Raw genomic sequence first — 17,766 nt, 5'->3', positions numbered from 1 at the left:
TGGAAAATGGCTGCGACTGGCTGGAATGCTCCCCAGGGAGTGGAGAATGAGCACTGTTAGTGCTGGTTGGAAATAATGTATCCAGTGACCGGGGTAATAATAGTCTGTAAAGCGCATTGAAACCCTGAAGTGTGTGAAATGCGCTATATAAAAACCAGCTATTATTATTATTATTATTAAGGTCGTTCGTGAAACCACCTATAATACCATAAGAAACCATTCAGCTTTCATGAATATACGACAGTTTAATGAGTGTTCAAAAGCTGTGGTTTTGTCTTTTCGTCTTTTTGTCTTTTCATATTTTAATGTTGCTAAATAGAATCACTCAAGCGCCTCGACTATCGTGCCCATCGGGCAATATATTGTAATAACCTTGCTAGATCATGGTTAATGTCGAGGATGAAAAGTTTGGAAAAGAAAGGACAATGTACATATCAGCTTTCCTCCTGTCGAATAACTAGTGATGAAAGAAAATTGTAACCATTTTGTTCTAAAAGTGAAAAGGCAAATCATCTTTCCTTTATGAGTTTCCTTTTACATCTGCTCGGCTCTGCTTATGATAATGGTCTCGTGCTTTCCTATATTAGAGATTTGCTAAATTTCGTCTTGAACAGCAGGTATATACGTAAAATCTTTTTTTCATCGTGCGTAAAGTGACACACGCTCGTCTTCATTTTGCATTATCAAGAAAGACAATTCTGTACATTTAAGTCAATCATTTGCCTGTTTCCATGTATTTCCTCCGTTCAAATATTACTCAATAACTTTACTTTGTGTTGATAATCAACGTGAAATCAAGTATCAAATCTCAGATAAAGATAAAATAAAAACAGTGTAATATAACATTAATTGGATCGTTTTATACGACGTAACTCCTTTGTGTAGAGTACATGTACTAATGCGAGGTAATGGTTTGTATGTGTGATAAAATGTGAAGGTATGTGACCGTTTGCATGCGTTTTTGCATGCCTGAATGATGACTGTTTGACTTATTCACATCTCGCTTTCGAATGCACTGAATATTTGTGATTCCCAGTTTAGCTCTTTTAGGGCAAGAAGTGATACTGAAGAGCTGTATACGACTTCGTAGAAGCTTCATCAAAATCGGACTTAAGATGAGAAAGATGTGAGAAAATTTGTTCTGTTTTCACAGAATAATAGCCATGGTTCTAATCACAATACTACTAAGAAGTTGAAGTAATTATGTTATGGATCTACAATTTAACTGTTTCATTGGTCTGCGCCGTAGAATATCCTATACAAATTCATGTTTTGGTGGTTAAGTTATAAAGCAATTACAATTAATTCTATCCCATAAAAACTCTAATCGCAAGGATAAACTACGGCATTTACATGATACGTAGTGTAATCGTATACTGTATAGACACATGACTCTCGTTGTAGACCTTCAACATGAGACATATTCAGACGCTAACATTTTATATCGTACATTTCAATAATGTCTCGAGATTAACCGGGAGGTAGTCATATTCACTCAACGGCTTCACGTCTTCTCCTTTAAAGAAAAGTAAAGGTCGTCAAATTGTTTCTCAGTGGGGAATTCCACACCCGTGTCAGATTGTGTTTGATAACGGAGTACAAGTTTAAACAATAGACTGCGTGATTAGAGGATGAAAAACAGGCAAGGCAAACACACCACTGTCATAATTTTGTTGCATTACTGCCGAATTTAACAGATAAAAGGTGGAGCTTTTAAACCACACACGTACAAATAAACAAGCACACACACACGCACACGCAGATACAATAGAATAATGAATAGAACAGGAAAAGGGAGAGAAGGGGCGTTAACTATAGAGAGAGAAATAAAAAGAGGAGAGAAAAAGAGAAATCAAGCACGGAAAAAATTGCAGTATTGTTCCTGTTATAGGACTCCATTTGTATTGTAATTTAAGATTTTATTGATCAGAGAAAAAAACACTTTCTCAATTTTCAAATTTAATATCACACACATTACATAATAATCAATCTTGATGATATCGATACTAATATGGTCTTATTATCTGATCGAGTTTTTGTACTAACTAATAGCATGCAAAATCATACACTGAAAAATCTAGGGAAAGAACTTCACTAGTAATAGGTTATACAAAACACACCAAAAGCATAAACTATATACATAATTTTACTGTAAAGGAATGAACACGTAGATTAAGGGAATGTTTAATCATTAAAAGGCGCTTTCCAGGCTTCTGCATTTGAACACCTATGATATATATACTGGATTCAGAGTTTCAAAATTTGTAGTGATTGGAATGAGGGATACAAATGTTTTCAAAATTCCTAACAAATCACAATGAGAATGCATAATTCTACACGGGTGAAATTGTTAAGCAAGTGGTATTGTAATGGAATACATTGCTACATTACTGGAATAATTACGTGGGCCTCCTATGTCATCATCCTTTTTCAGTGTATAATGTTTTTGGTTTTTTTTTATTTGTTTATCTACTCAAGGACCACAATAAATTCCATAAATCTATACATGGCACTATCGATTTATGTACTACATGATGTGAAATTATATAAATCGTCTGGAACATCCCGTAATCTTATGAAGGAGGAACAGGAATAATTCAACAGGTTTTTTAATGCTTTAGCAATAGCCTGTGTGTTTTTTTTCAGTGGGGAAGAGGTTACCAGCCCTGGGTTTAACCCCCTGCGTGCCAAATATAATTGCCTGTTCATAAGTTTGTGTGCAGATTTTGTGCACATTTGACTCATTGGCATGAAAACAGTTAAGGTCTTCATTCTCATATTCTTTATACGTCAAGCCGTATAAGATGATGGTGATGTATATATCTAGTGTCTGGATGGCTGACGGATAATATGTGGAAATCAGGAGATATTGCAGCTAAGTGAATAGACGGGGCAACGAGAAAAAGAAATATATAACATATCATGTAAGTCAGGACAAAATTGTTATCATCATGACATGTTTGCATCATTAGCCATTCAATGATCACATAAAATGAAAAAAAAAAGTGAATGGAGCTATCTATCAGTGTTCCTTGAACTGGCTTAATAACCCATAATATAGATTGAAAACGCCCTTTTAATACCATGGCCGAATGTGTCATCAAGTACCGTTATAACGTCGTTGTGACGCTTTACACGACACTCCATGCATATAGACAGCGTCAAACAACAAAGCCGACCAGCGGGGAATACCAAGGTTTAAAGGGAAGTTCACTCAATAATCATATTAATGAGCAAAAACGAAAAACTTTACTCAAACAAGGAAAACAATACATGTTGAATTTCTTTTGAAACATTTTGAAGTTTTATACATGGTGTCACGAAAGATTCCCATAGGAATGAGAATCGTATCATATAAGGCGATGACGTCACAGCAGCACCATTCCCCTAAGATTGCCATATGTGATAGAACTCCACCCCAGGTTTCTAATCACTAATCCATCAACTACTAGTGTAAGTACAGTATTTACAGCTCTATAGTGATCTGATGGAAAGGATGTAATATCTCCTTGCTGGGTTATTTTAAACTTGAAAATTTAGGGAAGATTTATGAAGACTTTGGTGAGGTAATGATCGACAATCATCATCATCTCAGCAAGATTGTATGTGTGATTGTGATTGCTTTGTGTAATTGTCGTGAAACTTTTGATTTTGATATATCTATTGAAGTCAACTTGAAAAGTAGAGGAATCTCTCTCGAACACAAACACACCATGCTGTGCCTATATAAACATTGTCACAGTATCAAGCGACGAAGGCAAAGTCTATCTGGGTGTTGTGATTGTTTACCGAAAAAGAATGAATCCATTGCGACACTCAAACATGCCAAAGCTGTATGTTTCTACAGATTGATATAAACAACGACGATATTGCGCAAAAACACTTATGACGTCATCGGCCTTGATTACTGAACCATTAACATTCAGTTAAACTTTTTGGAATGTTTCCTCTTTTCCGCTAAAGGGTGCGTGGGGGACAAGAATATATCTCATGTGATGGTCATGAGGTCGAGAATTTATCACTTTGAGGGATAATTGAATGGACCCTGGCCTTGCAGGCGAAAAAAACTGAATAAAGAAAAAGATATTCTGCAGATTACCAGGGGAGAGCAAGGTAGGAATGATTGTCCGTATTTGTCTTTTGAGTGCATGAGAGTTGTGACCATGCACTCCCAGCCTGGTGAATCTAGGTCACCTTGTGAGAAATATTGGACACGCATACATGATGTATGTATGTGTGTATGCATAAAGAATCTATGTATGCATAAATGCATGAAAATACTCCAGTATGAAAAACCGAATTTGTCTAGAATTTCTCTGGCTGGCCTGATGACTTGACCATTTTCATTGACAGCTCTCATCCATGCAGTGAGACATACATTGTTCCTTCGCAATAACACGCAAACTTGGAAAAGTGCAATTTGTCATTGTTGTCTTTAAAGTTCATGTGCTCAGTCTTGCATGACATTCATCAACATAATTAGGCATCAATGGAAAGAGGAAGAGTTCTCCTTTCCTCACAACTAACATTGCGCTCTCTATAGGTGACAATTTTTAAATTAGTAGCCCTCGAAATTTGGATTACCTTTTTTTTTCATACTCACTGTAAAACCACACCATGTTTAAACTCCATAAAAAGCAATAGCACTTATAAATGTAAAAACTGAGAGTTTAATTCTAGTGGAGTTGGCGTGAGTACTGTCTTGCACATGAAAAGAGGTCTACCCTATACTTCATTTATAAACAACCCGTTTCGGGGGAAAAAAGTATAGATATTCGAAGCTGCCAGTTGTTGTAGGCATTACGGAGTTAGTGTATACGATTAACAGATGTGCAATATTAATGCAACATTATCACGTCTGGAGTTTAAAAAAAAGTGTGTGTGTATGGGGGGGGGATTGGTAGCTACGGGGTACATGAACTTTGTGCATGCAAGGGTATTTTAAGCAGAGAAATTATACTTATTAACATGATAAACAATAAGCGGGAATTCCCCGATTTCATAATACCTGCTAGTGCATGGAATATGTGATTTTCATGTCTATGCATGTAACCGTGTCGTCACTGTGCCCAAGGTAGCACGATATACCCTGGGAATCCCATGGTGGTAGATAGGGGTGATATCACTGAGATTTAAAGTAATGACGTCAAAAAGAATGATCACGTCATCGTAATAATGAATCCGAAGGCTTCCAGCTCTGAAGTCAAGCCGTATCGCAAGAAGAATTTAATGACTGATACTTCATGATCATTTTAATGCTGCTCCTTTATCATTGATTGTATTTGAAATAAATCAGATTATTGTCCAACAACAATAACAAAATCAACAAAAACAAGAGCAGCAGCAACAACAACAACAACGATGCAATGAACAGTAAATGGCCCGCAATAGATGGCTCTTCACATTGGCGATTACCGCAGACGGGGATTCCCCGCTGTACATGTCCGTGGCTTTCATGCTTGCCGTTTGGAAACATGTTCCTAATCACGTTCCATGCTAACTGATTGATTTTTTTTTTTTACTATGAATACAATTTCCAATCACTTTCCTTCCAAAATATCTTTCTTAAATTGAGGAGGCCCTTTGACAAAGACTTCACTGTAGATTTTGAATCGGCATACGGGTGTGTATATATATATACGTTTGTTAACATGCCATGGTGCTAGTGACACAGATGTTGTATATGGAATCTCGTTTGTCACTATAGGAGAATGGTTTATATGTATAATTGATATATATATATATATACATATATATATGATATATATATATGTATACATGGCTATATGTGCATTTGTATATAATCTTATACATATTACACATTAGGCCGATATCATTATTATGTATCTATACATATCCTTCATATCATATAGATACATAATATTGTATGAATATATATGTATATATATATATATATATATATATATTATATATATAATTATGATACACAGAGAGAAAGAGAGAGAGATTTGATGAAGACCTTGCTATAGCGGCGATATGTCTTCGAAAATGTATATTTAATATGGCCTTTTGCATTGATATGTGTACGGGAGATATGTGTGGCTTATAACATGAATGGATTGGATCAGACATACCTGTGCGTTACTAGTACATAGGAGAGATACCCCATGTTTCCACTGAGTGCCCGCTCTATGGAGGTATACAAACATATAGGCCCTACAATATGCCTTACTTTCAACAAACGTATGTAAAGTACAAACCGTCCGTCACCCGAAAGATGAGAGAGGGACGACAGATTATTGCTTCATTCTTGCCCTCCAGACCGGAAAAGAAGCTGATATAACATCAATGCATTTTGTGTATGATTAAAGGAAAAAAACAAAAACAAAAACAAAAAGCTAACCAGACGCTAGTGCCAACGGGCATAGTATTTTATTATTGTGAGTTACTGTACGTATCGAGAGGATGTATGAGACACGTATTACAAGGAGCTCCTTGCTGTAATGACGTGAGCCAAAAAAGGGAGGAAATTCAGTGTGCTCTGAGCGCTTGATACGCTCTACTATAGTCTTATTAATGCAGACGTGATCGTCAGGCAAGCACGCAGTACAATGTCTGAATTATGACTCCTCCCCCTTGTTTTGGCCATTTCCACGTCTATGGTAATGGTACTTGCAAAACCAAAATAACAACACCAATCTTTTTTTTTTTGTACCAAGGGCTTTGAAGAATACAGTATGTCGTTAATGTAACCCGTGAAGGTTCGAAACAACTCCATATCCATAGGCTAAACTTGGAGCTGCTTCTCGAAAAATGTTATTGCTTGGGCTAATACCATCAAATATGTTTTTTTTTTTCTTATTAGATAAGATTATTCTCATGTTAAAAAAGGAGTCTCACACAACCTTTCCTACATTTTAGAATATGCATTCTCGGGTGAAAAGAAAAAAATCTTTGCATTTCTATTGAAGTGTCATTCAGCGCAACTTCATGACACTCGTTTGGAGTAATTAGTGATGAAATGCAAGAACATGACATTGTGTTTTAATTTAATTAAAACACATATACGAGTATTCTGCACCAAAACAACACCTTCATTTTTACTAACTGAGACCTGGAATTGTAACTCAACGCATTGATACCAATTTCGAGCCATTAGTATCAGAGCGTTGAGTTAAATCCCCATTTCAAATGATTGTTGATACCGCGTAAACCGAAACGTGAATATTTTGACTCACTGGAGGTGTTACAGTACGGTCTGAATAGAAACTATTCCTGATTGCAGCACCTCGAGCAGCTCGCAGAAGCGATTTCCCAATGTTGGTAGGAGCTGGTGGGGAGTTTGCGCAATCCGAATGACAGTCGTGTGTCTGCAGACTGAGCGAGCGTAATTATGTGACGTCATGTTAAAGTGGTTATCCGCTTTGTCTTATAACGTTTGTGTCGTCTCTATCTAGTTTAGACTCATTTTAATCTCGTCAAGTTTGCGACAAAGGTTTCACGATAACGGGTGGGGTTTGGGGTTTGTTTGTTAATGCAGGATGGTTTCATTAATGAAGTTGTTGTCTTGTCCCAAATGTATCTGCAGTTGAACTGAACATTCGATGCATCTCAAGGGTTTTTACTGTAAATAACATAAAGCCCATGGGCACGTCATGAATCTAAATTCGAGGTGGGCCTACTTGTTCAATTTTTATCAGTAATTAATCTGCAGGCATAGCATATATGATAGACAATCAACCACAAACAGTGAAAATGCCAAGATTTGCACAGACGGTCAGATTTTTCTTCCGTGGCCTATACGTAATGATGATAATATATTATGATGATGATGATGATAATAACAATAACAATAATGATAACAATTATAATAATAATAATGTTACTAGTTGAGCTTCCACAGCGCATACATTATTAACAAATCAATGTTCCTCAGTGCGTTTTATGATAACCCTTATCCATTTTACACTTACACTATCACAAAGACATATTGACAAATTTTACATTATTGATACAAACACAGGCGCAGACCCACACTCAGAACACACATACACATACACATACACATACACACGTACATTAACGCTAATCACACCCCCCCCCCCCCCCCCACACACACACACACATCGAAGGCTCATAATTATGAACGTCAATACACGTGATGAGAGGCAATTCAGTAGTGCAATACCGCGCAGGGCAGATTGTGCCGTAGAACAACTTTAACCTGGGAATTCCCCGTCGTGTCTCGTATCAGCAAACAGGAGACATCGCGCAGATCAGATATAAGCGCGCTATACCCATCGTCAGATCGTCAGTGTTTGAGAAGACACCGCATACAGTCATCACATCGCTGATATAACGCATTTTCGAACTTGATTAAATTGTAACATTGGTTAGTCGATTACTATAATTATTGTGCTGTTAAACGCAAAGATGTCGAACGGCATTGTGATCCCATTTGATAACAAGCTGAAATGCAGCATTTGTCAAGACAGACTGAAGGACGCTCGAAGTCTTCCTTGCGGCCACACCTACTGCAAAGAATGCATCACTAGAAGTGTCCAAGCAAGTTACGAGCGGGGAATCGTCAAATGTTCCGAGTGCCAGAAAAGTACGAGGCTTCCTGCGGGAGGCGTTGACAACATACCCCGCTGTTATACCCTAAACTTCTTGCTGGACGAGATTCACCGGACATTCGGCCCCAGCGGTCAGAAAGTGGACATCCCTGCCCATGGGTTTCAGGCCAGGGAGATGTTTGCCTGCGCCATCTGCATTGGGCCGTTGAGGGATGCTCGCTACTTGCCGTGCGGTCACTGCTTCTGCAAGAGTTGCCTAGCGAGGCAGAATACTTCCGGTCACATTAAGTGCTGCAAGTGCCAGAAGTTCCACAACCTTCCCAGCGGAGGGTTAGACAGCCTGCCTGTGGCCTACAGAATTAACAGCATTACAGCCGAGTTCAGTGGGGAAGAGGAGGCAGCAGGTAAGTCTTAGTGTCCGTTGTATACGGTATTTGTATTCCTTAGAGGTTTCTAGTTATCGAGACATGCAATGATAGCAACTTCCTAATCATGGTTTCATAGTGGCTCTTCACTTTACATTGATACCTCCTATATACCGATACAAAAATAATCGGCATAGCCTGAATATTCATGTCTGTGAAGTTGAAGGAGAATGAGACCCAAATATATGTGAATAGAGGAAATGCAGCAATATTAGTACATATAGTAGAACACGTCGGTGAAGTTTGAGGAAAATCGGGAAATCCGTTCAAAAGTTATGAATTTTTAAAGTTTCGGTACCGCCATCTGCATGCGAAGACTACAACCATTCGTGACTTCACTCATCAACGACGGTGTAAAGAAAATGTAAAGAGAATTCCGCAAAAATTCTTTTTTTTTTCATTCCATTCATTCATTTCATTTTCATTTCCTCCTCTTGATACTGACATTAATTATGTTGATGCTAATTTCCCTTTTTTCAGAGAGAGGTCAGTCTTTTCATTATGTTGGAAAAATAAAAATGTTGAATTCTCTTAATATTATTTTTCTTTATATTGTTGTCCATGCGTGTGACATGAAAATTAATCGTGCATTCTTCTCATCCAGCAATAGCAGCACCGAAACTTAAACTTTTATTCAGTCATTAAAGGTGAATGAATCATAGGCCTAAACATGTATGTGAATTGAGTGAATACAGAAATATCAGTACACATCAGTCAAGTTTGAAGAAAATCAGACAATATGTTCAAACGTTATGATGTTTAAGTTCGGTACCGTCATCGCTGATGAAGAAGGCTACAACAATTTGTAATGTCACAGTATATGACAACGATATAAAGAAATCTATTTTGACATTATATCTTATTGTATAATGTTATAATGTATATGTTGATATAGAAAGGCCTGGTAACATTGCCTGCTGTCAAACCAGTCGAAGCAATATGAATAGTTTATGGCAACATCTTGGCAAATACAAAATAATTGAAACCGATAATACGATAACCGACTTATGGGGGGGGGGGGGAGGGTCCGTCAGACCCCAAGGGTAATGTTCTAGATTAGTGATATGTGGTCCATGCAGCTCACAATACTCATAATACATGTATGTTATCTCATTATTCTGTTTCCAAGGAAGCAGCTGCCGCTCCCAGGGCACAGCTAACGGACGTCTACCGTCCACACAGCGGCGCTCTTCCGGGAGACTTGTTGATGACGTCGCACGAGAGAAGGCACAGGCGCAAGCCGCGGCGCGACGGCCATTTCAGGTATTTGTGCAAAAGCTTGATGGAAAGACGGTCACCATTGACACGTGCAGTCAGGATACTATCCGTGAGCTGAGAAGGAAAATTCAAGCCAAAACTAATATTGCGCCTTCACAGCAAGTCTTGACGTACGGCAGAACAACCCTGAATGAGGAAGCGAAAACTCTGCAAGACTACAATATCGGACAGCACGCTACCATAAACCTGAGTGCCCGCCTCCGAGGAGGGCGCACTTCCTAACTTACTTGCGAACAGCTCATTATACTAGTACTCCAGACATAACAAGCAAAAAAAAGAAAAAAAAAAAAACCCAACAACAACAACCTCGAACGTTGTAATAACCTTTGTGAATTGGGCTTCACTCTCGTCAGAGTTAGTCATGTATTCCGTATTAAGAAGAATAATAGTTCTCTCATAATCAAAATCACATGAACGAATAGATAAATGAATAGATAAATAGCACGGCCTAAACAGTCTCTCTATCTAAAAAAACAAAAAAAACAAAGCACGACAAAACAAACACAAAAACAAACAAACCCTACACCAATGCATGGTTGATAAATAGAATTATATAGATGAATAAATAAACAAGTACAGTAAATTCAAAATTTTAGTTCAACGACTTCATCTTATTTCTATGCGGATTTTGTCAGTTATTACGTTACATTGTCTGGATGAATATCTGAGGTAAAAAACAAAACAAAACAATGATGATAAATTATTCTGGACTGGGTTCAATGATGAGGTCGTCATAGGGCTGACCTATAAAGGAGAGATCCTAATAGCTGCATGGAAATTGCGAGTATGGGTTAAGTTGTAAAGAGTTTGTATCACAACATTGGTAAAGATTGCAGTTTCCTCTATTATTTTTTGTATCAGATTTAATGTATTAATAATACAGATTTGATGTATGATAATATGACTGGCTCATCATTCATCTTGTATTTTGAAATATGTAAATATCATTAATTTGTAAGAAAAAAAAAGTCATGTATCTGTACCGATCAAGTGAGTGAAATGAGATTTCATGTGTTTGTATTATGCAACGTACATTCCTTACGTATTTTGATGGAAATAGTGAGGTTTTTATTTTTTTTTTATGCTGTCTGTTGATATATACTATAGTACAAATCCGCGATTCTTATGTATTTCATTCAAAAGTCTCTTCTCTGTTATTTGATTTTACAAACTTTCACCCACTCAGCTATATTATGTTGGTGAAGCACTTAAAACAGACTACAAAGAGTGCGGGAAATGAGAAAAGAGGGAACAAAAAAAAAAGGAAAGTGGGAAAAAGATGAAATAGAAATAGGGGGAGAGAGATGAGACGGTTAAAAAAGAAGAAGCCTAGATCAATGCATATACACAAAGCCCACAGAGACGATTTATGGGCATGCATAGCAGGACACTATGGTCAGGGAGGTGTGCTCTGGTATAGCATATAAAGCCACCGAGAAAGTGTGGTGGCACAGGGAATTGTTGGCAGCGGAACTGACTACAGTATCTATTCTGTGAAGGCACGTATAATAGTTACCTAGATTTAGTTCGCAATAAAATGAACATGGAATGTTATATGGAATGTCTTAAGCAGACGCATGCAGCGTAAGAAGAATCAATAACTTTGTGCTTACAACATAGATAATTAGTTTCTTTCTGTTGCATCATGAGACTTCAGCAGAAATAGTTTGAATCTTTTTTAAACGAATTCAATGACGGTGCATTTTTTATGTCGAAACAGAGTTCCAGAATGCTACACTGTGTAAATAAAATAATGTCTGCTGGGCTAGCATAGTTCTGTTTCGAGTGTGAGATGGTAGTAAAAGTAACTGTGACAGCACTCAAGATTGCTTCTAGTCATAAGTAAGCAGGGAAACAGTAGGACTCTGCGTCAGAGAAGTGGAATAAAAATATTTGAAAGCAGAAACGAATATTGCTACAGTAGGCCTATTTGTCTTGAGTTATTTCGTGATGCCGCTATCAATACAACGAAATTCCAAGGATGTATATAGAACATTTTACAATGTAGAAAGGTGAATGATTGATTGCCCTGGATGATTTGCAGTACTGTGATATGTTTTGAAATGCAATGAATCAAACTGATTTGGTTAAATTTCATATGCACAAGGGGCTTAACTGTAACATTCACTCACGTTATCACGATTTTTATCACTCGATCTGATCTATATACTAAGACAGTGTAGCGATAGACGTGACACAAAATTCTTTGAATTTTGAAATACCCATAGCAAAGCACGTGACAGTGATTTACTTGACGAAGACGTTAACAAAATAAAATTAAGTTGTACATGGTCACTGAGAAGAGATTCTGACTCTGATATTAATGACAAATTGACGCAGTACTGGCAAACTTCAAGAGTGCTTTTCTTTTAATGTGTTTTTTTTTTTAAATCTATATTCAAATAAATTCAATTCAACTCAAATGAATATGAATATCTACACGTGTATGGTCGTTTTGTGGTGATCAGTGCAATGGAGATAGAAGGATGGCCAGAGGCAGTTGAAATACAGAGTGGAGTTGCAAGACGAAAATCACATATGATTATGCCAAGTCTGGCAAACAATGTTCATAGCCATTATGTAGGTGAATATATTTTTCATCTAGTATCTATGCCTGTATAACCACGCCGTGATTAGTCTCCATAAAAAGCAATAGTACTTCTAAATGCAAAAACTGAGAGTTTAATTCTAGTGGAGTTGGCGTGAGTACTTGCATGTATATACCCTATACTTCATTTATAAACATCCCGTTTCTGAAAAAAAAAGAGTAGATATTCGGAACATGATAGCGAGTTTCAGCGTAAATACGTATTGGCCTATATATGTGATATCAGCAAACTAGAAGTCATAGGTTATCTGGATGCGTTGTCAGCCAGACAGCAAGTTGCTGTAGGCACGGTATACGGAGTTAGTGTGTACGAGTAACAGACGTGCAATAATATTAATGCAAACATTATCATGTCTGGAGTTGAAAAAAAAAGTGTGGTAGCAGAGTCCTAGTTTATGAATACAGAAAGCAGCACTATCTTTTTTTTTCCTTTTTACCTGGAAACAAGTGTATCGTCAATTCATTTGACCTCATTGTCGTTAAGTTTAAACTTTACAGATTGTTATTATTATACTATGAATGTAATACTGATTTTCTCTATCATGTTGTCAGATACACGTGTTGTCATTTTAAATGTACATTATAGCTTATGAGCTATGTGTAGGTAAGATGCACATGGTAAGGCTTATCAACACAAACATGGCTGAGAATATGTATAATGAGAATTTATTTGAGACAAATTGTGAACCAACATGAGCTGTTCATTTCAATTTTAGTTTGCTGGTTGATTTACAACACTTCAAATTCTTCGAACTATGGGATGGCGGGGGGGGGGGGGATTGGTATAGCTATACGGGGTACATGAACTTTGCATGCAAGGCTATTTTAAACAGCGAGTGAATCGTATATGAACATGATAAACAATAAGCCCGCTTTTATTTCCGTTTTGAATTCCGCCTTTCCTTTCTTTTGCGTTCATTTTCTCTCTCTCTCTCTCTCTTCCTTGTTTTATCTTAATGTGTTGTGTGGATGATGAACATTATGGAGTTACATAATATTATACGCACTAAAGAACTCGTGTACAGTACGTGTTAATACTACGTTACTGCACCCGCGCGCGAAGCTGACGCGCAAACAGTAGACATTCCCGATCCCTGCTTTTGCTTTCTGGCCGAATCGCGAAGATACATTGCGCATAATGTTCACCGTTTACCGGTATTATACCGTACGCGGTGTATGATATACAAATGATGCACAGGATAGAGTGCGTTAGTGGAGATGTAGCCAACTCGAGGGTATTTTACAATTGTGAAACATGCACTACATTGTAAATACCCGAGAGTGAGCTGCATCTCCACTAACGCCACGAAATAATCCTGTGCATCATTTGTTTTATAAAATGGGTCGAAAAACTAACAGCATTTTTTCACGTACCTTTGTGGGTCAATACCAGTCAGCTACATGTAGCACTAGCTCAAGTCAAAAAGTCAAAGATGATGTCCAAAGATGTTCGTCCCAAACATATTCCGCACATCGCACTCGGAAATCCCGCACATAAAAGTACTGTGAGCATGTACGTATAAGAGTATACGTATGCCACATGATATTGTATCCACAAGAAAGGCCGGCTGGCAGCCTGAACTAGAAGTTGTTTACAGGATTGACAGCGCGTATAGTAGCGCGCGACGCATTTGTAACAGCTGATTGAGTGCGCACTGCTAGTGTAAAACATTGTGAGTCAGGCCGTGCATGTTAGTGAGAAATTAATGCACGCACACGTGACTCATTTCAGCGCTTCCAATTGGCTACATTCTTGAACCCATTTTATAATGCATAATATTATGTGTGTACAATGCATGCTGCGCTGCAGCCTATTATAGGCACATTGCATGCTAAGTTAATAGTATCAACTACCAACCAGTTTGAGTGGCGTATCTAGGGGGGGGGGGGGGGGGGGGGGGGCAAGAGGAAAACGTGAAAAAAACGAGAAAAAGAAGAAGAAAAAAAAACCGACGAAGAAAAAGAAGAAAAAGAAGAAGAAGAAGAAGAAAAGAAAAAAAAAAAACCCTCGCCCGGACGGGGGGAAGGAGAATGTGGGGGGGGGGGGGGGGGGGGGGAGCAGAAAACCAAATCAAACAAGATAAAAACAAAACATGAATTCCATGTTTTGTAACGCTGAAATATAAAAAATTTTCGGCTCGCTCGCTGCGCCCGCTCGCCAAGATTTATCCAAAAAAAAAAGAATAAGAAGAACAAAACGTAATGATGACGTGGAAATATGAAAATTTCGGCTCACTCACTCGTAGTAATTTAGAGTATTTTTCCAAGTCCTTAGTTTGTTGGCATAAATCGTTATCTATGAAGCCGTCACTATATCGTGATTAGAATTGAAAGATTTAATAACCAAAAAATGACAAGAATTCCATGTTTTGTAAGGTGAAATACAAAAATTGTCGGCTCGCTCGCTGCGCTCGCTCGCCAAAATTTATCAAAATTTATCAGATTTTATATCACCCTAAAAAAAAAAAAAACTTTTAAGTGCTCGAAAAAGCATATCAAGTGGACTTTTTTAAAGTCCTTACCGGGATGGGATTGGGGTTGAACACTGTTGGTATAAATCGTTATCTATAAGACCGTCACTATATCTTGATTAGAATTGTCATTCGAAGATTTAATAACCAAAAATGACAAGAATTCCATGTTTTGTAAGCTGAAATACAAAAATTTTCGGCTCGCTCGCTGCACTCGCTCGCCAAAATTCTTCAATATCTATTACATTTAAATCACCCTCAAAAGACCCCTTCTAAGTGCTTGAAAAAGCATATCATGTGGACTTTTTTTAAGTCCCTACCGGGATGGGGTTGGACACTGTTGGTACAAATCGTTATCTCAAAGGCCGTCACTATATATTGATTAGAATTGTAATTCGAAGATTTAATAACCAAAAATGACAAGAATTCCATGTTATGTATAAAGCTGAAATATAAAAATTTTCGGCTCGCTCGCTGCGCTCGCTCTCCAAAAATATATCAAAATTTGGGGTTGCCTATTACATTTTAAATCACGCTCAAAAGACCTCTCTTAAGTGCTTCAAAAATCATATCATGAGGACTTCTTTAAAGTCCCTGCCGGGATGGGGTTGGGGTTGAACACTTTTTCAGAAATTAGGGGCGCAATTTTCGCTGCGCCGTTTTCCCTAGATACGCCACTGACAGTGGCGTAACTACGGGGGGGGGGGGGGGGCATGGGGGGCACGTGCCCCCCCCCCCATCCGCTGGTGAAAAAAAAAACCTAATTCAAGGGTTAGTAAGCTGCTTTTGAAATCGACATGAAAGGATGATCAAGAAAAAAAAGATATTTTTCTAAGACTTCTTTTAACCATATAATTAAAGAGGTATAACATTGTTCAAAAAGCCCGGAGACGACAAAATATTGTGATTCAGCGTGATTCCTGGTTGGCATTTTGAATACAAGCAGGATGTGCGCAGTGTACTCAGAATATCGGAATGGCAAAAAGAGTCGCTGCAATGTTGCGCAATGTGATGTTTGATAGGTTTGTTGTACACATTTGCTATCAAAGCTTGATCATTGATTTTGCAGTGTTGCTTTACATACTAGTCTTTATAAAATGCCTTGCATTGCCCATAATAAGACTTGACCTTGGCTATTTCCTAACTTTTTCCATCTATTTGAAACATACACACTCACAAACACAAACAAATTAGGGGATGCTCTATATAAAGTGCAGATTTTGGACATCCTTCTCCCGCTTGGTCACTTCGACGCCCCCTCGCTGGTCATACCTCCCCCAATCATGAACATAAACCGACACCCTTGACTACCAGTGGCGGATCCAGGGGGCGCACCGGGCGCCCCCTCCCTCCAATGCGAAAAAAAAAAAACATGTTGCTACAAACGACAGTTTTTGGACGGTAAAATGTCAACATTTTCAAGCTCGCTCGCTTCGCTCGCTCGCATTTAACCGTTATATGCCATTCTCCTGATGTCACTGCCAGTAATTGCCAGCAGCAGTTGCGCCCAATGCGCCCCCCTCCCCGAATTTCCAAAGCGAAAAAATATAGCTACAAACGGCAGTTTTGGGACTGTAAAATGTCAAAATTTTCAAGCTCGCTCGCTTCGCTCGCTCGCATTTAATCGTTATGCAATTCTCCTGATGTTGCTGTCAGTAATTGCCAGCAGTTGCGCCCGGTGCGCCCCCTCCCCTTAATTTCTAAAGCGAAAAAATATAGCTACAAACGGCAGTTTGGGGACTGTAAAATGTCAAAATTTTCAAGCTCGCTCACTTCGCTCGCTCGCATTTAATCGTTATGCCATTCTCCTGATGTTACTGCCAGCAACTGCCAGCAGTTGCACCCGGTGCAACCCCCTTAATTTCCAAAGCAAATATATATATATATATATATATATATATATATATATATATTATATAGCTACAAACGGCAGTTTGGGGACTGTCAAATGTCAAAATTTTCAAGCTCGCTCGCTCCGCTCGCTCGCATTGAATTGTACAGTAATGCAATTCTGATGTTGCTTCCATGAGGTGCCCCCCCCCCCCAATGTCTTGACCCACGGTACGCCACTGAACACCCCCCTCTAAAAAATCCTGGGTACGCTTATGACTCAAGGTAGCACGATATATACCCTGGGAATCACGGGGGGGGGGTTAGATAATGACGTCAAAGAGAGTGATCACGTCATAGTAATAATGAATCCAAAGGCTTCCATCTTTGCAAGTCAAGCCGCATCGCAAGAAGAATTATGATCAATACTTCATAACCATTTTCATGCTGCTCCTCTGTCACGTACATAGATTGTATTTGAAATAAATCAAATCATGGTCCAACAACAACAACAACAACAACAACAACAACAACAACATTAACAAAAACAAATAAATGGCTCGCAATAGATCATGGCTCTACACATTGGCGATTACCGCAGACGGGGATTCCCCACT

The 17,766-nt window shown here is 38.3% G+C and overlaps 1 protein-coding gene across 1 annotated transcript; it reads left to right on the top strand.

The window, feature by feature from the left end:
- Positions 1–8,287: 8,287 nt before the first annotated feature.
- Positions 8,288–12,269, top strand: LOC139725829 (uncharacterized). Its single transcript, XM_071636906.1, has 2 exons — positions 8,288–8,941; positions 10,092–12,269. The coding sequence occupies exons 1-2, from the start codon at positions 8,395–8,397 to the stop codon at positions 10,460–10,462; spliced, it is 918 nt and encodes a 305-aa protein (XP_071493007.1). The 5' UTR covers positions 8,288–8,394; the 3' UTR covers positions 10,463–12,269.
- The last annotated feature ends 5,497 nt before the right edge of the window (positions 12,270–17,766 follow it).

Source organism: Diadema antillarum, unplaced genomic scaffold (assembly GCF_040938485.1).
Source record: "Diadema antillarum isolate AM-2024a unplaced genomic scaffold, OU_Dant_1.0 seq00000061_RagTag, whole genome shotgun sequence".
Classification (NCBI taxonomy): domain Eukaryota; kingdom Metazoa; phylum Echinodermata; class Echinoidea; order Diadematoida; family Diadematidae; genus Diadema; species Diadema antillarum.
This window is presented reverse-complemented; position numbering and strand designations above follow the sequence as displayed.

Bases quoted from the DNA above. Each gene is read 5' to 3' on its own strand.
- LOC139725829 (XM_071636906.1), top strand. From the start codon at position 8,395: ATGTCGAACGGCATTGTGATCCCATTTGATAACAAGCTGAAATGCAGC. The intron at 8,942-10,091 runs GTAAGTCTTAGT...TCTGTTTCCAAG, and splicing joins TGGGGAAGAGGAGGCAGCAG to GAAGCAGCTGCCGCTCCCAG.